Source organism: Cetorhinus maximus, chromosome 2, assembly GCF_964194155.1.
Source record: "Cetorhinus maximus chromosome 2, sCetMax3.hap1.1, whole genome shotgun sequence".
Classification (NCBI taxonomy): domain Eukaryota; kingdom Metazoa; phylum Chordata; class Chondrichthyes; order Lamniformes; family Cetorhinidae; genus Cetorhinus; species Cetorhinus maximus.
Window position 1 is genome coordinate 77342552 of NC_135880.1, and position 20491 is coordinate 77363042.

General features: G+C 37.4%; 1 protein-coding gene across 1 annotated transcript in view; it reads left to right on the forward strand.

The window, feature by feature from the left end:
- Positions 1 to 12309, forward strand: part of dcp2 (decapping mRNA 2) — a 39941-nt gene extending 27632 nt beyond the window's left edge. Inside the window, exons 8-11 of the mRNA XM_078566286.1 lie at positions 3859 to 3997; positions 6184 to 6291; positions 11339 to 11390; positions 11542 to 12309. Coding sequence (XP_078422412.1) covers positions 3859 to 3997; positions 6184 to 6291; positions 11339 to 11390; positions 11542 to 11717 — 475 coding nt within the window. The 3' untranslated portion in view covers positions 11718 to 12309. The remainder of the gene's footprint in view (positions 1 to 3858; positions 3998 to 6183; positions 6292 to 11338; positions 11391 to 11541) is intronic.
- The last annotated feature ends 8182 nt before the right edge of the window (positions 12310 to 20491 follow it).

Here is a 20491-nt window from a genome sequence, read left to right on the forward strand (position 1 = left end):
CAGTGGATTTTTATGAAAAACATCACTCCGTGACCCATCTCCAACATGACATACTGATGTAGGCTCAGTCTGTTCCCCTTAGCCCCTGAAGTAGGAATATAGGCTTTACTGTTTTAAAAAAAATTAGAACTGGTATCTAGCTGGTTACAAGTTCCAACAATGAAATACAGGTGTGTAATATTGTGGATCAGTATCACATTTTTGCTCATTTTATACATTTGGAAATAATATAGGGCAGGATTTCCCGGTCGGCAGCACTTAGCCTTAGGGAGATGAGTGTGCTCTTTCGCGCGCATGCACGAAAGAGCGCACTCTCGGCTGAGGGAATTCCCTCGCCCGCACAGGGAGTGCATAGCGCTTTCTGGCGGATGTCACGCTGGGTGGGCCTTAATTGGCTCGCCCACGTAAAATGGGAGCGCCGATTGGAGGCGCACCTGCATGTGCCTGCTCCTGAACTCTCCCCCACCCAAACGGGGGGAAAATTCTGCCCATAGTGATCATTCCCTGTTCATATGTCGGAAAAGCTAAGAAAAAGATTAGGAATGTTAATGTGTGGCTGCAGCGCTGGTAAAGGAGGGAGGTTTCATACTCTTGGGTGAAATTTTGAATAAAGGAAGGCTAAGTAGAAAATACAACCTTTACCTGAATCAAAATGGCGCTATTGCCCATGTGAAGAGGGTGATTAGAGCATTGGGTTATGATTTAATCTAATATTGAGATGGCTATGGGGAAATCTAAGTGTGAGCAATTAATAAAGCTATTTTGAGATGGAAGGCTTAGCTGACGCAAGTAGAAAATAATGGACAATGGGAAAGAGCTAGTGTGGGATAACGAGATAATAAACACTGCAGAAGGGACAAAGATCATCAAAAATTAAATGAGTAAATCAGAAAAGGATTAGGGTCAGTGCTACAAACATCAGAGTCAGGATTTAGAGATATGTATGTGAATGCACAAGGCATTCAAAACAAAATTGGAGACCCGGAAGTATTAATAAATATAGATGAATATGATCTAATAGCATTTCTGGAGATGTGGGTTAGGTTTGGACAGGATTGGGAATTGACTATTCCTCATAGTATTTCCATGAGAGATAGCTAATGGATGTGGGGGGCAGGGGGTGGGGTGGGGCGAGGGGGTGGGGGGGTGGAGGAGTGTGGTGCATTGCTGTTGTAGGGAGGCAATATTGGCAAAGGGCTTTCTCACAGCTCTAAAATTTAAGGATGTTCTGGAGGATTGCATTGAGGTTGAGTAAAGAAATGGGAACATAGGAACAGGAGTAGGCCATTTGGCCCTTCGAGCAGTAACTGCAGTTACCATTCAATAAGATCATGGCTGATCTGGTTGTGGTCTCAGCTCCACTTTCTTGTCTGCCCCCTTAACCCTTGACTCTCTTGCCTAACAAAAATCTGACTAACTCTGCCTTGAATAAAGTCAAAGACCCAATCACCATGACTTTCTGGGGAAGAGAATTCCACCAGTGACCCTCTGGGAGAAAAAGTTTCTTCTCATCTCTGTCTTAAAAGGGTGGCCTCTTAGTTTTAAACTCTGTCCCCTAGTTTTAGCTCCCCCCACCCTGCACCCCACACACAGGGAAACATCCTCTGGGTACCCACCCTGTCAAGTCTCCTCCGCATCTTATGTTTCAATAAAATCACCTCTCATTCTTCTAAACTCCAATGGATATAGGTCTAACCTGTTCAACCTTTCTTCATAAAACAACCCCTTCATCCCAGGAATGAATCCAGTGAACCTTCTCAGAACTGTTTCTAAAGAAATTATATCTTTTTTTAAAATAATGAAACCAAAACTGCCCACAGTACTCCAGATGTGATCTTACTAAAACCCTGTACAGATGCAGTAAAACTTACCTACTTTTATATTCCATTCCTCTTGCAATAAATGCCAACATTCCATTTTTCCCCCTCGGCACTTGCTGTTCCTGCATACTAACTTTGTGATTCGTGTACCAGGACATTTAGAACCTTCTGTACCGCCGAGTTCTGCAATCTTCCTCCATTTAATTAGTATACTGGCATAATTCTCAAGGTATTACAGACTAGTCGAGATGAGGGAGAAGGATAATATCTGCAAATAGTAGGGATATACAAGAACAGAGCATTAATGAGAATTTTTCCAGGTTAGAATGAGTTGAAAGTAATGTGGTCAAAATGGGGATTGCTTCTTAGATAAGTTTGGTACTACTTCAACACGGACAAAAGCAGGCTAGTTGCAAGAGATCATAATGATTGATATCACCACCCTATCAACTCAACTATTGGTACCTTTATTTAGCTGACCGCTTCTATTTGCAGGGACTCATCCAACATCCATTTGAATGGTTGCAGCATATCTGCAGTTACTGCTTGCACTGGCAACTTCATCCGGAGATTAGTGATATGCTGCAAAAAACAACTTTCTGGACATTGAATTCGCTTGTATGCTTCTATAATTTGTACTTCTGTCCCTTATTTCTAGATCTCTTCCTCTTAACTAATGCTACTCTCCTGAACAAAATAAAACATACAAATTTAATGGACAGGAAAAGAGCCAGACAAACTTTCCCCACTTCATGTTGGATGAAACTTCATGACTAAAGACCTTTTCCCCCTTCCATCCCCCCACCCTTGGTAGAGGTGAAAAATCCCAAGACCAGTAAGGGAAAGTTGCTCTGAAAAACCCTCTTTCCACCCCCTCAGGAGATCAAACCCAGTTTCAGGGGTATGAACCAAGTATTGCCTATAAAGGTTCTTGCTTTCTATATGATATGATCTCTCCTCCAGTCGAGGACCAGCCCAATTTGCTATTGAAGGCGTACAGAGAATCCGCCCACCAGACCAGCCAGCAATGTATTCAAGGTTCACTACTACTGAGACTGTCCAAATTCATTTTATGTGGAAGTTTCAGCCAACTCGCAGAAGTAGGATTAAAATTTAGATCCCTGATGCAAAAGACTATTTTACTGTGTCACCCAGTCCTCTGCAGTGCTCCATTTTATAGCTATTTCCTATCGCATGGTCCATCAGGAATAATAATGCGGTAATTGTATAACTGAAGGAATTGTTGTATCACCTGTGGCTCAGTAGGTAGTGCTGTTATTTGATTAAGAAGTGGATTCACATCTCACTCCAGAGAATGAGCAAATAATCCAAGCTGACACTCCCATTGCAGTACTGAAGTTGTGCCCTGCTGCTGGAGGTGCTGTCTTTCAGTTGAGGCGTTAAAGCAAGGCCCCGTCTGCCCTTGTGTGGAGGCAAAGGATCCCATGACTTTAAAAAACAGGAACAAGGAGTTCTCCCTGGTGTCCTAGCCAATATTTATCCCTCAACCAACATCGCCAAAGCGGATTGTCTTGTTATTATCTCATAACTGTTTGTGGGACTTTGCTGTGCGCAAATTGACTGGTACGTTTCCTATATCACAGCTGCTTATGGCTTTGGTTGAATTATGCTGTACAGTTTAAGGGATTATTTTAACAAATTGACAACTGTTCAATAATCAATTTGAATTGAAAGGAGAAATTTGGCATGAAAGGCTTTGTAGGCTAGAGAGAGAGAGAATGAACTTTAGTGGTTGTGGGAGGAATGTTGCTGCACTTTTACAAGTGATGTGAAATTTTTAACTTGACCAGAGAAACCAATTATGGCCTCCTGTTTAATGTCTTAGCTGGTAAAATGTACACCTGACAATGTAACATTTCCTTAGCTCTATTCTGAAATGTTAGCCATGATTATGTGCTTGGGTTCTGGAGTGGAATTTGAAACTTTAGTTTGAAAGATTCAGATGAAAAACAACCAGTTTACCTTTCATCAAACTGAAAAATCTTCTTTCAAATCCGTGTACATTTATGTTTCATAGATCAAGCGCACGGCCAAATCCACAGTTACTTGAGGGGTCCACAGGAGAACAGTTGGGATGCTCCAACAAACAGAGACCACTGCAAAAGCCTTTCAGTCAAAGCAATCAGTGTGATATTTCTGAGACCACAAAGGCAAAGGTAATTATAACTGAAGAAACGTATATGGACTTTTCTGTGGGGTACAAGTTGAGTAAAACGAAAAATTATTTTCAGTTGAATGGGATGGTGGCACTCTTGCATTGTATGTGCTCATAGCTTTGTTTCTTGCAAATAATCTGGAAATACAAGGTGATGATCCTTGGCAAATATTTTGGATATGTAATTATTAATGGAAGTTTTTCTTTGAACATTTAATCATGTAATTTTAATGTAGTGCAGGAACAGAGAAAAGTTATCTTTTTTCATTATTTTAGGCAAGTTTCCTACTTGCCTGCAAATTTATCCCCTTAACCAGCGGAAGCTTGGTGTTCTGATCCAACTCATCCCACTCCCTGCCACAGACCTGACCTGGTCTTAATAGTCACCCTGCCCTATGCTTGCCTTTTTTCTTTTAAATACAGTGGACATTGCTACTTTAAGGATAAACTAATTTCAACACTATTTGTGCTGTTAAAGTAGGGCACGTAACTTAAAATACACAAGTTGTTAAAGATAGTTAAACATAATTTTGCACAATTGTTTTAAAGCAGTAGAAGTAATCACAGATACTGTAGAAATTTTTAAAAATGGAAGCTGAAATGGAGAACCAACAAAATGCAAATAATAGGGGAAAATATGGATTATATTTCATCTGTTTGAGCAATATGACTAAGAGAGCTGTAAAGCACTCTTGGTGCAGCACCATCTGCTGTATCCCTGGGAGGGCATTAAGTTCTATACCAAGGACATCTTCACAAGAATAGTCAGAGTAAGCTACATGCTGTTTCAAATTTTTTATTAACTTTGTTTTCATTTCCCACCCTTTCATTTTCAAGAAATAGTCACCATCTTAAATCCTCAATGTGTTTATAAAATTATGAATAATGATAGGAAGAAATCCCCTGGCCCATCCATTTTGTTCCACACAATTGTGAAATCTTGTGCATCACAATATTTTTACTCCCTACACCACCCAAAACCATATGACCTGCTGAGAGAGGCAAAGAATCAGGTTTTAAAAACCCAGGCCAATCTGGGAATTTCCTCTATCCTTCCCTTGGGTAATTAAAATTAGTTCAGGAGATTTACTCTGGCCCTGAAAATTCTATGCAGTACCTACCTTCTGTACGATGTGATTTCCTCCCCAGCCAGAAATGGGTCCAGCTTTCACTTAATGTAATTCAGTGAATTTGGCATCCACCGCATGAGCCAGCAGCCACTATTCTTTGGGAAAAGAACCTAGATATGACCTTGCACAACCTAAAATACTGACCACTGGTCCTCCTAAACCTATTTAATGGGAACATTATACTCTACACAGAATCTATTTCTTTGGTAGGTAACACTCTTTTGCCTCTGAATCAGAAGGTTGTGGCTTAGAACCCCACTCCAGGACTTGAGCGCAACAATCAAGGCTGCCAGTGCAGTGCAGTACTGATTTGAGTGCTGCATTGTTTGAGATGCAGTTTTTCAGATGAGACATTAAACTGAGGTTCTTTCTGCCCTCTCTGGTGTACATCGAGATAGTGCCATAGGATCTTTAAGGGCAAGGGAGTTATCCCTGCTATCCTGGCCAATATTCTTCCTTCAATCAACATTACAAAAAAAAATCTGGTCATTATCATATTGCTGCTTGTGGCACCTCATTGTACACAAATTGATTGTCATGGTTTCTACATTACAACAGTGATTACATTTCAAAAATACTTCATTAACTGTGAAGCACTTTGTCCAGTGGCCATGATAGTTGCTATATAATTGTAATTCTTTTTTTTTAAAGATAATGGTTATCTTTCTTTAAATCTAAGGGAACCATCCCAGAGTATAGTAAACTATTTGAAAATTAGGACAAGAGGCTTGCACAACAGGTGTCCCATCCCCCTGAGCAGTTTCAGGTAGATATCATCTGGCTCACCTGCCATATCTATTTTCAGGTTCCAATTCTACTTAACATCGATGAACATATTGTTTTAACGACATCATTAACATCTAACATTCAAGTATCATTTTCAAAAGTGAAGATTGATGCAAAGTACTAATTTAATATTTCTGGAATATGAGGTGCAGATACCTTCATTTGTATGAAATTAGCTCTGCTGGTAGCCAATGTCGTTTAAATAGAGGGAAGAAAGTGATTTCAGGTTTATTTATGTTGCACATTTGAATTTTTCTTAATTTTATATTAGTCGCACAATGTCAGAAGTAATGGCAGAAAGCAGCATCAAGATACTCCAAACCAGAAGAAGAAGCCTAATGGAGTAAATAATCAGCAAGTCAAACAATATCAGATATTGGTGAGTTTTCAGAATATATTTAGTCAAAATTCTGAATTGCTCTAATGCAAATGGAAAATATTTGTGAAAAGGAACACTAGGTATGTTTATAATTCCAACATCAGTCACAGTGTATTTTATAATTTAAGAAAAAGCTCACTTATAGGTCTGTCATGTTGGAGGTTTAAAACATTTATCTGAGACATTTTACATTCTCACTTTACATCACTACATTCTACATCACACTTTAGTAAATTGGTGGGGTCTTTCAGTACTCTTTAACATTTGTACAATGGTATAATTTTAGATTGTGCACCAGAGTGCTCGTAGTTGTCCTAGGCTAATAGTGACTCCAATTGACATTGCTCCTGCAAGTATGGCGACAGGTTGCTAACTCTGGTTGTGACACATATTTCATGGCTGGCCAAGATTTTGTGTCTCAAATGGCAGGACTAACTACTTCTAAGGATATAACATTTACAAGTGTGGGAAACACACTGGTACTAATATTGGTGTATGCTGATATTAATTCTTGCTTATCTGAAGCTGAAATTGATGATCATTTTCTGATAGCCAAAGCTAGTTGATGATATGCTGCTAATCTTGACCTTTTGTAAGATGTAGAAGTAATGGTAAGAGAAATGGGATTTGTACAATCTTGCTTTAGACTTTGAACAAATTATTATTTTAATTTAGCAAAATAGGAAAGAATATGGGAACAGGAGGCCATTCAGCTCCTCGAGCCTGTTCTGCCATTCAGTTAGATCATGGCTGATCTGTATCTCCACTCCAATTTATTTTTGGACTAGATGCAAGGCTTGCACTTACTTATGTTTGCAGGGCTAATGCAGAAAGTTTGCCAGGTATGGCAGTCCTAAGGCTAAGTTCGTGCTTGAATTATTTTGTAGTTTCATTTGTCTTAGAAGAATTGCTTCATAGATTATAATGCCTTTGGAAAAATCAGTTGTTTCTATGCGAAAAACCTATCATTTTTCTTATTAAAATTTATGAATACCCATCACTAAATATTGTAAACTGATTGAAGAATGTGTTTCACCTTTTAGTTTCTCAGGCAGCAATTGAGGAAAAATAAAACTTTGTTTGACTTGCACTGTGGCCAGTTAATATCACAGCATGCGGTAGGTAGACTTCTGACACTTATTGGCAATTGACCAACATGGAATAATATACACACTTCCACAAAGCAATGGCCCTGATTTTGTGATCAGCGGTGAATGAACAGCATCAACCATTAATTAAACTTGAATTTACCTGCAGAATGTTATGTAACTTGCTGTGTTTAGCCATTTCAGTAGAGGACTCTTAAAGGGGATCTGGGAACTGGGTGTATCTCTTTAACCAGTCTGATTGAAGAATTGTTAACCAAGCATATGAAGTCTGGAGCAGGAAGTGATTCATTCAATGCCACATCATGTACCCAAAATGAAATGGAAAAATGGGATTAAAGACAAATGAAAGAAAAAGTTTTTTAAAAACCATGTTTTATTTTTGATATCACTAAAGTAATTGAAATCTGATGGAATAAGACTCTACACTTGCAGAAGTTAATTTTCAGTGTCAGAGGGGTTGTTGGCTTTTGTCATTTAAAAATGTACTTAGTGGATTGGATGAACCCTAACTTTTTCTGTTTAGTTTAATGCATGTATATCACAGATGTACAGAGTCTTCATGCCACTTCATGTGTATCAATGCCATGTCTCTTGATGATATGCTGTTACAGTGAAGCTTCTGGAGGAGCATGCTAACTCAGACAGCAGCTTCAAGATTTCTGCACTTCAACTTTTATTTTATTCGTTCATGGCATGTGGGTGTCGCTGGCTAGCCAGCATTTCCCTTGAGAAGGTGGTGGTGAGCCACCGCCTTGAACCGCTGCAGTCCATGTGGTATAAGTACACCCACAATGCTGTTAGGGAGGGAGTTCCAGGATTTTGACCCTGCGACAGTGAAGGAATGGTGATATAGTTCCAGAACTGAGCATGTATAGTTGACAGAAGTTGCTATCCAATTTACTTTTTGAAAACAGTGAGTGCTGAAAGCATCACCAATATTTTACTGCATAATCTGGGCCATTATGATAATCTAATAATTCAAGATGAAAAGCTTTGGCCCTGTTGTTCTCCAAGCTGGCCTCAACATTAAAGGTGTAGATTCAGCCAGTGGATTAGTTGCTGTAAAATTCCTTTGTACACTATTTTAATTTTTAACCAGTCGGCTGCCAGAGAAAATTAGTCTCAATTTATCTAGATTTTGACCTCTTAAGAATTATACCAAAATAGCATTAAAAAGTTTGTGGAGATGAGTAAAACATGCTTGTATAGATATAATCTTCATTGTTTTAATGTAGGCCAACATCCAAATTTAAAAATGCTATTTTATCTATAAACACAGGTTACAACATGTTACAGTGTCATACCATTTCAGATGGGTACAGATTTGATTTGTGACCTCTTGAATTTGCTGATCTGAGCCAGGTAGTGTGAGAGGCATTGAAGTCGGCCTATGCTGTCTCTGAATTAGACAAGGGAAAATCATGTATGTTTTTAATGCCAAATGGTGCCAATCTCCCTTTAATTGCAAGGGTATCTGTGATGACAGGATTGATGCCTTGACTATGATGCCACTGTCCTCAAGTTATTGGATTCTCACTGTCTCCACCCATGGGAAGTAAAGCCATTTTGTTGAGGTACTAGAAGAATTCTGGTACTTGTAAAACTCTACTTCCTGTATGAATCACCTTCTTCAGAAGAGAAAGGGTGAAAACTTCAAAAAATTGAATCTTTGAGCTAATTATGGATCCTTTGGTCTCTGTTCTTTTGTCACTGAACTCGAGTACAGTGGCATCATAGCCAAGGCATCAATCCTGTCATCACAGACACACTTGCACTTGAGGAAGATTGGCACCATTTGGCATTAAAAACACAAATGATTTTCCCTTGTCTAATTCAGAGACAGCACAGGCTGACTTCAATGTCTCTGGCACTACCTAGCTCAGATCAGCAAATTCAAGTGGTCACAAAAAAATGAAGGACAAGGTCCGATGTTCAAGATCAATTGATCCATTCGGCATCAATCCCTGAAAGGAACATTCCTTCTTTGGATTCCTATTTCTCTGTCTGGTCATTTTGAAAGGTTTATAAAGGATGTTGGGCTTTGGCGTGAAGAGATCAGAAAGTTGCATGAAACGAGTTACAAGATCAATGAAAAGCTGACATTTTGACCCTTAGGTGTTCTGGAGCCCTAAGGATTTTAGGAAGTAGAGAGGGGTTTTTAAAAGTGGACAGAAATAAATGGGATGAGGTCATGTTTAATGCAATTTAGCCTTTGCACATCGGAAAATCTGTTCAGTCCTTGGAATTGGCCATTGGTTTTCTTTTTAGGTGATTAGTGCAATACTGGAGAGGAGAATTTTTTTTGTTCTTTCTAAATAACCTTTCCTTTTTTTTCTCTCTTTACCCCCTCCCCACCCATGACTTTAGCTGCTGACATTTTCTGCTGAATGTGCAAGTGCAGATGAAAGATGTGTTTTTTTTTATGGGTATTTGGAAAGACAGGACAGAATGGATTGTTGGAGAATTATACTTGTGTTTAATGCAGTTTAATGAATCACATTTATGGTGGTATTCATGCGCTAACCAGATTGTGGGTATTTATTGTTCCTTTCCATTGTTCTATTGCATGTTTGGAATGATCTTCAGTGTTGCTGTAGTAACTTTGTACATTGTCTGCATCACTTGCAAACATATAATGTTGTTTTAAAAATAGTCAGAAGTTAAAACCTTTCCCATTTTCAATGTGTCATGAAGGTATAATAATTTTCATAATATTTTTCTGGCTTATTATAAAGTAGGTTTATGGAGGTAAGTCGTTGGGGGGGTGTGTGTGTGTGTTTTAATTACATTTGAAGTCAGGTACACTGCAGGCTTTGACTCATCAAAAGAAGCTAGGTGCTTGGCTTAGCATATAAGGTGTGAAAGGAATTTGCATTTTTAGATAGATGGAGGAGGATCTGGATTTCAAAGGGATCTCAGTCTGTTTACAAATAGCCAGGCAAGCAAGCTAAGGAATGTGTTTGTTTTCCCAAGGGTTACTTTCAATATAGTCACAACATGAAAGTTTTTATGTTACGAGGGAGATACAGCTTCAGTGACTTATGAAACAATATAATTTACACATTAAAAGGGGGAAAACATATATAAAGGTTAAAAGGGGAAAAATATATATAATAGCAAATGAGGCTATGTGTCAAGTGGAGGCATTGTGAGATCTAACAGAAGTGTGTGAAATAGTCTTAATGAAACCTTCAGTATTTGTGCATAAGCCTGTTGTCTACAGAAACTGGAGCTGGAGAAAAGACATTTGGAATTCCATTGTCCAGAGTTTTGTGTTAAATTGCTGGATCTATTTAAAATCTAAAATCTCTTTTTGGACCATAGCCTTAAACGGGGTGTAACTGGGAGTCAGGTTAATTATGAATTTTAGGAGTTAATACAGTAGTAGTTTGTAGTCCTATGTATGTGCTTGAAATCTTTTCTTTTGTTAATAAATATTTTAATTTAGTTTAAAAAAAATCTTGGTGGGCTTATTATTTCTGAATTCAGTGCACTCAGCTCAAAAAATACAAATTGCAAAACCGTTGTGATAGTGCAATCAAGTTTCCCTCGTGGATTTGACTGGCTTGGCACACATCATCTGTCACATCATAACAAATGTGGTATTTGTAATCTTTTCACACAAATGTTGCCGTTCTTATACATTAAGCGAAGTACAGAAAAGTTATTGCACATTATCTCTTTAGAGGTTCAGTAATGGCACTCTACTATAAACTGAATAAGCCCAATACAGGGCCTCTGTTAACTGATATACCTTCCATTAACTGGTCACTTAACCTATTTTAGGCATGTGCTTCTATAGCTAATGCAGATATGTAACTTGTGAAGGCTAGCATTAATGCCCATGTTAATTCCTCTATTGTAACACGTTTTAGTGCTATGTCCTTGTGTTAACGCCATTTATTAGTGAACTTCAGCTTGTTCTTTTTACCTTTTAGAAATCTGATAAAAAGCTTCAGCCAAGACGTTTACAGGACAATTTTGAAATGGGTAAGATCTCTGAAAAATATCCTGCAATGTTGTAGATATGTACCTCTAAATTCTGTTATGCAGAATTTGATGCTAATGTGCATTCATATTTTAAAAATCATTTTTGTTGGTAAATATAGAAGTATATTGATCATTCTTTTTTTCCATTTAGATACAGTCTGTGAACTTTGCAGCTCTAATCAGCTCTTGGAATATACTGGGACATGCATATCAACTTCTGATCTCTCTGATTCCTGCAGCGGGCACTCCAATTTTAGTTTTTCATCCAGGGCCTTTCTCAGCTTCAAGTTTGATCGAGATGCAATTATGAAATGCTTTGACCTATGACAGGATGTTGGGCTTTGGCGTGAAGAGATCAGAAGGTTGCATGGAACAAGTTACAAGATCAATGAAAAACTGACATTTTGACCCTTGGGTGTTCTAGAGCTCTAAGGATTTTAGGAAGTAGAGAGGGGTTTTTAAAAGTGGACAGAAATAAATGTGATGAGGTCATGTTTAATGCAATTTAGCCTTTGCACATCGGGTAATCTATTCAGTCCTTAGAATTGATCATTGGTTTTCTTTTTAGGTGATTAGTGCGATACTGGAGAGGAGAATATTTTTGTTCTTTCTAAATAATCTTTCCTTCCTTTTTTCTCTCTTTACCCCATCCCCACCCATGACTTTAGCTTGGATGACATTTTCTGCTGAATGTGCAAGTGCAGATGAAAGATTTTTTTTATGGGTATTTGGAAAGACAGAATGGATTGTTGGAGAATTATACTTGTGTTTAATGCAGTCTAATGAATCATATTTATGGTGGTATTCATGCACTAACCAGATTGTGGGTATTTATTGTTCATTTCCATTGTTCGATTGCGTGTTTGGAATGATCTTCAGTGTTTCTGTAGTTACAGGATGTTAAACTGGTTTTCAGCTTATTGACTGTTCATTTCTGGTAGTTGTTCCCAGATTGTTGTTTTGTTTTCTTTGCTTCCATTAATTCAGTACCTTTGGTACAATTTCAAGGAATTTCCTCATTATATACATGGGTCAGTTATGTTGGCACTCTAGAAGTTCATTGTAAGAATGGGGAACTGATTGTTCAGTTTAAAAATCTTCTCAGGCTCACTGTTGAGAATATTACCTCATCATTTCAGTCATTCAGTCCATTAATAAATCGATGGTTAGATTGCATAGAATTCCTTGGTCTGCAAGTTCCAAGAAGCTATCGACTTAAAAATATTACGAGTGACTTAGCGACAATTTGGTTTATTAAACCCATTGATTCCCTTGACTATGTTTAATGTTTTATTAAAAAAGAAACTCCTTGGCTAGATAACGCACTTGATGTGACAAGTCACAAATCTTGACCCTTTATGGACAGTTTCTAGTTAAAATTCCATCAGCCTTAATCATTATTGAACATTGCTCCAGGGCACAAAGTTACCCAAATTCATTTTGGAAATAAGCTTAGTGAGATGAAGGGCACTCTTTTTTTTTAAAGAGTAATTTCAGATCTCTTTCCAGCTAATTCACCTACTTAATCACATGCAACCTTGACTGCTATCCTGCTGCAGAGGAAGGAAACCTCAAAAGCCATGACCTCACTCTTTTGTTGAAGTCACTTGTACACCCCAAAACCAGTACCTTTCTCGCAAATATGATTTTTTATAATTGATTTTGTATTTTGAGAATTTTAAAAGATAGCTAAATTGAATTTATTTTCAATGTTCTAATTCTGCTCAACTTCTGTATGTAACATTGCAGTACATGGCGTTAGTGTAGAAGCAGCATCCAACTAATTTATGATGGTTTACTGTTTAATAACAAGTAACTATCCTTTAAACTTTATAACCTTATAAACACAATAGCATTTTAAAACTGTGACAATATTGTTAAAAGGGATACACTTACTTTGTTTATCCCATTTTCGTCTCTTACCTAGAAAAAGAGTTTGAATGAAGAGGATAACATTTTGTGAGGTAGACTGTTTTGAGCTTTTATTGAAAATAAAATCAATTTGCATTAGAATAGAATTCTTAAGGTGGGAGTTTGTTTCAAAACTGAATGCAAGTTCTACAAGTCTCAAGTTCTGGTGGTAAAGTTTCAGCTTTGGGCACAATCAACGATCTGGTAAATTATGCCCAAAATTATGCTATTTTTGAGAAGTTTTTTTTCCCTCAGTTTTCTGCTAAAATTCATTTGCATGTTGACACATGCAAAATCTCCCATGAACCAATGCAATTGGAATGTGTTTTGGAATTTTTTTTTAAATTCCTTGATATATTTAAGAGTGGTAACTTGGTGCAGTTTAATTATACAGCTGAAAATGGGTTTAATTACAAAAAATATTTTAATCCATGACCACCATCTATGAGTAATCTTATTTTAAATAACTGAAAATGACTTTAAAATATATATACAGAACCTAGTTACAATGGAATGCTACAGTCAGTTTCATAGTAAATTCAAAAGGGGAATTTTTCAGAAGTTTTTGTAACACGTCTATTAGTGTCCTTTCACCTAAGAGAACCAGATTAATTTTTAGAGCTGCCTCGAAGGCTTGCAAACAAGTGCAATTAACAGAAACTCGCAATGGTAATTAATTCAATATGGGCACATGGTCAGTTTGGTGACCACAATGTTATTTTTTTAAAATAACGCAAAAGGACATGACAATTCAATTTGTCCTTAAAATTCTGCAAACTTTTGTGCTGGTTTCACTGATTTTGGGCGATTCGTCCTGAAGAAAACCTGCACAGCAGAGCAGAACCTCCAGGCCTCTATCTTTTATTCTGATCTCTAGGCATAACAGAAGTGTTATGGAGAAACGTTTAGAAATGTTAATCAACTTTAAAAAAAAAACATTCTGGGTAGGTAAGACCACTGATTGTGATTTATTTTTAAAAAGCTTCATGCCTTAGACAGTTTATCAAAAATGTTGCCCAGAAATAGAACAAAAGCACTTAATTACAAAATTAGAAACCTGTCTGTTAAATACTGTTTCATTAAAACACTAACTGTTCAAAGGACGAAATAAAACATGTTAAGTTTTTTTTAAAAAATGACTTGATCCCACTGCCTTTCCCAATTCATTTCACTTTGGTTAATGTGCAGACAAATTTTATAATGTGGATTTTCTCAGTACAGATTATGGTGTATGATATAACAGAATTAACATTGGCTATGTCAAAATTATTGTGCAGTAACATTTTTATAATGTTTTAGCTAGCTTCCAGTATTACCTGTGGCTCACATTAATGAATTTATTGACTCAATATTGCTTTAAGTTATTACTCACAGGCTGCAGGTATGAGTAAAGATTAACTATATGAAAAATAAATCTTCGCATATTTATAATTGGGGAAAAATTAGAGTAATATAATTGTTATTGGTAGAAAATGCAAAATTGGAATAGTGTAAAGTACACCCTAATTAATTGTGTATTGGGAATATTAATTCATTTCATACCAACAGATAAACTGGAAGATTTTAGAAATCTATATCCTACTTATTGAGATCTGCCTGCACCATTCATACCATCCTGTTATCATCAGCACGGTTGCTTATAATGACAATTAAAATGCAATTCTATTACTGAAGTGCAAAGAAAATCACTCCCCCCCTCCCCACCCCACCCCCCAAAAACTGTCCAGCCTCTATATTATGGTGGTTACATCCCAAGCTTGGGTCTCTATTGCTTTTAAGTGCCCGCAAGGATACATACTTTGTTTGTGCTCCTCCAGTGTGATTATTCCCAGCTCTACCTCACCACCTCATTCTCTGACCTCTCCACTGCCTCTCATTTGGCATGTTGCCTGTCTGGCACCCAGTTTGGAATGAGCAGAAATTTTCTCCCAACGAAATATCGGGAAGACTGGAGCCATTGCCTTTGGTCCCTGCCCAAAGGTTTGTTCTGTAGATGCTGTTTGAGGCTGAACCAAACTGTTCACAATCTTTCCATCCTGTTTGCCCCAGAATTGAGCTTCTGGCACCAACTTCTCCATCACCAAGACTGCCTAGTTCCACCAGTGTGACAGTGCCCCTCTGTGCCCTGCTTCAGCTCATCTGCTGCTGACATCCTCATCCATGCCTTTATTACCTCCAGACTCAACTATTCCAATGCTTTCCTGGCTGGCTTCCAACCTTATATGCTCATTAAACTTGAATGCGACTAAAACTCTACTGACCATGTCTTAACTTTCATCAAGTATGATTCAGCAATTCACCTCTGTGTTTGTTGCTCATTTTGGCTCCTGATCCATTCATGTTTTGGTAGTAAAATTCTCATCCTTGTTTTTAAACCCCTCCATTACCAACCCTCTCCATACCTCAGTAACTTACTCCAGCCCAACAATCTTCCAATTCTGGCTGCTTGTGCATCCCCGATTTCATCATTTCACAGTTGCTGACTGTGCCTTGAGCTGCCTGAGCCCTAAGCTCTGGAATTCCTTCTCTAAACCTCTTCACCTCTCTATCCTCATTTAAAACCTGCTTCTTTGGTCAAGCTTGTCATCACCTATCCTAATGTTGTCTTATGTGACTTGTTGTCAAATGTTGTTTGATAAAGCTCCTGTGAAGCACCTTGGTACATTTTTTCTATGTTAAAGGTGCTGTATAAATGCAAGCTGTAGTTGAAGGATGGTGATGTAGAGGAATGAAAAACATTTCTATTTTTCTCATCTGCTTCTCGAACAACCCCCCGTTTTGAATATCAGAGCACATTTATCATGGACAATATTAAAATGTAAAGATTTATTTGCTCTGTCACAGAAGCTTACTTTGATCTCACTGTGACTAAATATAGTATCCCTACCTATGAAATAAGTTAACTCTGGTCCCAAATATGAATTAAGTTAAAATTTCAGGCAGTTGAGTAGTTGGCAGAGGGTTTTGATCGATACTTAATGTGGAAAAATATTAGAAATCATGGTAGAGGATAGAAATAAAATTTGTTCCTTTGTATACTTTAATCACCAATATTAAAATAGATTTACAGCTATTCTGAAACTACTGTGCTTATATATTTTAAACAGACTTGTGAAGGTTTCAAAATTGGATCAAGACACCGAATAGAAGTAAAATTGAGCCTTTGCAAATTATGGAACAATTTTAATAGGTTATAATGGCATAAATGGTTTCATAAAACAGGACTTAAATTGAGTGCCGTTTTGACTGAAACCTATTGACACTGTCCCATGGTTTTACTTCTCAAAATGACAATTACTAGATAACTGTGAGCTTGATGGCCATGTGCAGGTGAAGGCTCCAATTTAGACTGATTTGTAGATTATGATTTTTTTTTGTTTCCTCGCTCTTTGCCTTATTACATTTAATGTCTTATTTTCCATAACCTCATCAGAAATTGGTTTGCAAGGTGCTCAGACTAATTTACATTTTCAGTGCAGAAGTAGTTTTTTCAAAAATGTTCAAAAATCTTAAGTTTTAATTTAACAATTTGTTTGAGATATCTTGTTGCCTATCTTGAAGCCCTGACTAGTGAAAGACAAAGTGAGTCATGGATTTTTTTTCTTGTTTTCGGCAATAAATATGTTACTGACTTTTGTTTGTTGTAATGATGCAACTTTTTTAAGAAGTAAGCATCTACAGATCTTTTAGTTTGTGAAAGCCCATTTTTAAAGAACTGAACCAATTATAAATTCTATTGTGCCTAAATGTACAGCTGAGACTTAACAATGCAACATCAAATGCTTTTCTTCATATTGCCAAGGCAGAAGAGCAAACACTTGCGGATTTTGTTTTCAAAGTGTTGTGTCAATTAAAGATCAGTGATATTTATTTTTAAGTTTAAAACCACCCTTACTGTATAAATATGTTACAATGCTATCAGAATAATATCAGAAGAAACAAAACTAGTTAACTGGTTGCTGCAGATTTTCAGTGGGGTTGCTGTGTAGCTTTATTTGAAGGTCTCAAATTCAGGGAATAACTTTTTTGTTTCATTTAGATTTTGGTGTATTTTTAATTCAAAGGTTAGGAATGTTCTCCAAAAATAAGGAATTCGTGGTCCAAATATTGTTGTTTTAATAAAAACACTGGGACATGATTTCTCAGCACAGAATCTTTATGTACTTGAAAAATGAGTGGCTTTGGAATTTTTAAAATAATCTTTCATGGGATGTTGGTATCACTGACCAGGCCAGCATTTGTTGTCTATCCCTAATTACCCTTGAGAAGGTCGTGGTGTACTGCCTTCTTGAACTGCTGCAGTCCATGTGGTGCAGGTACGCCCACAGTGCTGTTAGGAAGGGAGTTCCAGGATTTTGACCCAGCGACAGTGAAGGAATGATAAAATAGTTCCATGTCAGGCTGGTGTGATAGGCTTGGAAGAGAACTTGCAGGTGATGGTGTTCCCATGCATCTGCTGCCCTTGTCCTTCTAGGGAGTAGAGGTCATGGATTTAGAAGGTGCTGTCACAGGAGCATTGGTGAGTTGCTGCAGCACACATTGTAGATGGTGCACACTGCTGCCACTGTGTATCGGTGGAGGGAGCGAATGTTTAAGGTGGTGGGTGGAGTGCCAATCAAGTGGGCTGCTTTATCCTGGATGGTGTCAAGCTTGAGTGTTGTTGGAGCTGTACTGATCGGGCAAGTGAGGAGTATTCCATCTCACACATGACTTGTGCCTTGTAGATGGTGTACAGGCTTTGGGCAGTCAAGAGGTGGGTTACTTGCCTCAGAATTCCCAGTCTCTGACCTGCTCTTGTAGCCACAGTATTTATATGACTGGTCCAGTTCAGTTTCTGGTCAGTGGTAACACCCAGGATGTTGATAGTGGGGATTCAGCAATGTTATTACAATTGAATGTAAAGAGGAGATGATTAGGTTCTCTCTTGTTGGAAAACAAATAAGTAATATATTATCTATTTTGTTATTAAATGCAAAGATGGAAAAAATGCTCCAACAATATGCAATATCTATGTTGTAATTGAGAATCATACCAGACTAGGGGGGAGAAAGTTAACTAATTCAAATGCTTAAAATAATGACTGCTTTTGAAGATGGTGTGGATTGTGGTGTATATCTCCAGTACATTGTTTATATAGTATTTGGGGTAAGAACGGTATCACTGGGTGAAATTAGGATGTAGTTCAGGATGGGCTGCTGTTAAATGAAAGTGAGGAAAACTGAATTGTAAGCTGAGCCCAATAAATATAACTGTTCTGGTGGCAATATATGCAAATAAAGACAAACATCCCTTGAACCATTTTGTCATTTTACTAATCAGTCGAATGAGAGATGGGTGTATTCACTACAATTTTAAAATTTGCAATTTTAAGTGGTAAATGGGTCTAATACAGCATCAGTGTACATATCTGATCAAGCAACTTTCCATGGTGATTTTTATTTTATTTTAAATGCTGCCTTTGTTTTCTGTGGATCCAAAGTAATTTACAGAAGTGTTCTAATTCTAACTGGAGAACTATTAAGAGCAAAACTGCTTGTACAGAGGTGGAAATATTCATTTGGTATAACAAAACTGAGTATTGCTTTTAAAAAAAAGACATGCTGCCAAAGCTTTTCGTTTTGCACTTATCAGGACAGATGGAAGAATGCCAAATTTCAAAGAGAACAACAATTGATACTGCATGACAAAAGGATTACTGAGTGGTTGGTAAGTTGGCTCTGATTGGTCAGGATGTTGCCATGGTAAATGTAGCAAGGAGCTATTGTCCCCCATGCTTTTGTTTATTCAAAAAAGGTGTCGTGTCTGAACATATTCCTTTTTGCCTGCAGAGGATAGGTCCCTGCATATGAATAGGTATAGCCTCTAGCAAACATTAGAGGTACATTGCAAGCCTGGCTGATTGTCTTTAAATTGGTTGTAGGTGTAATTCTTAGCACACTCAGAATTGTTCAGCAAATGCTGTCCAATTGTGGAATCACATCTAATGTTAGACATTATGTTCTGAGTTTTATAAGCACGGGTTGGTTGAGTACGGTCAGTACTCTGCCTATTGTGAACAGCCGAAGGGACATGCTGTTTGATATGACCCACCGATTGTTGGGACATATGGCATAAATACCTGGTATCACACTGGCACTAAATTCATTCTACCACATTTCTGATTTGCGTGGTAGGCAGGACGACTTTTTTGGCTTGACGGCAGCATCCTGTTGTTGGAAAGCACCACTTGTGTTGCTACTTCATTGTAGCAGTGTGAAATAGCCAACTTCACCTTTTGTTCAATTTTTTGAGATACTTTACCCTTCCAGGGTAATTTGAGGTAAACTCGGGCACTTTTTCAGGTCTGAAAGTGGCAGCCTTAGGTCCATTTACTAGAGCATGTATTTTTTTTTCCAGCAATGTATGTAACTATCTGGGTTTTTGTTTAAAAACTTGAGCACTTGGATTACACCAGTTGGATGAAATATGCATAGCTTGATGCAGAATCTTAAAAGCATTCACACATACTGTTTAAAACTGTGTGCCTGTTGCAAAACTTGAGACTTACTTTGCTCCATTTTCAGTATAATATTGGTAACTCAAATCCTGATCCACTTATGAAAAATTAGATGGTTCATCTGAATTTAGTTGGAGAAATAATTTGATTTATATTTGAACTAATTTGATTTATATTTGAACTAATTTGTTTGCAATAAATCGGTAAAATTTCATTTTTCCTCACTTGTGCTTGAAAGTTTAGTGCGCCTTGAGCGTAGAATGCCATCTAAAACATACTGTTGTAATTTATTAATAAAATTGTGTATTCATTAACTTAATTTTTAAGATTTTGATTAGGATTCTTATTCTGAAAACACAACTTTTGTTTTGAAATGCCATATTAGATTTTTATTTGTAGAGATGGAAACCAGTAGAGTTTTGCAGCATAGAGATGCGATACTCTATTTCAAAAGTTATTACAAAGTGGTATCCTTGAGGAAATCTCTATATTTTAAAAAATACATTAGCACTGGGAGAAATGATTATAAATTGATGTCTACTTTCTGGCAAGTAAATTATATTTTGGCAAGTGCTTTTTTTTAAATGACTCAGAGGTTATCTTGAAACTTTTTGTTTTAGGGGCAGGAGGGGAGGAACATGATGGGATTAGCACATTGGTACATAATAATCCTATCAAAACTCAGACCACATTG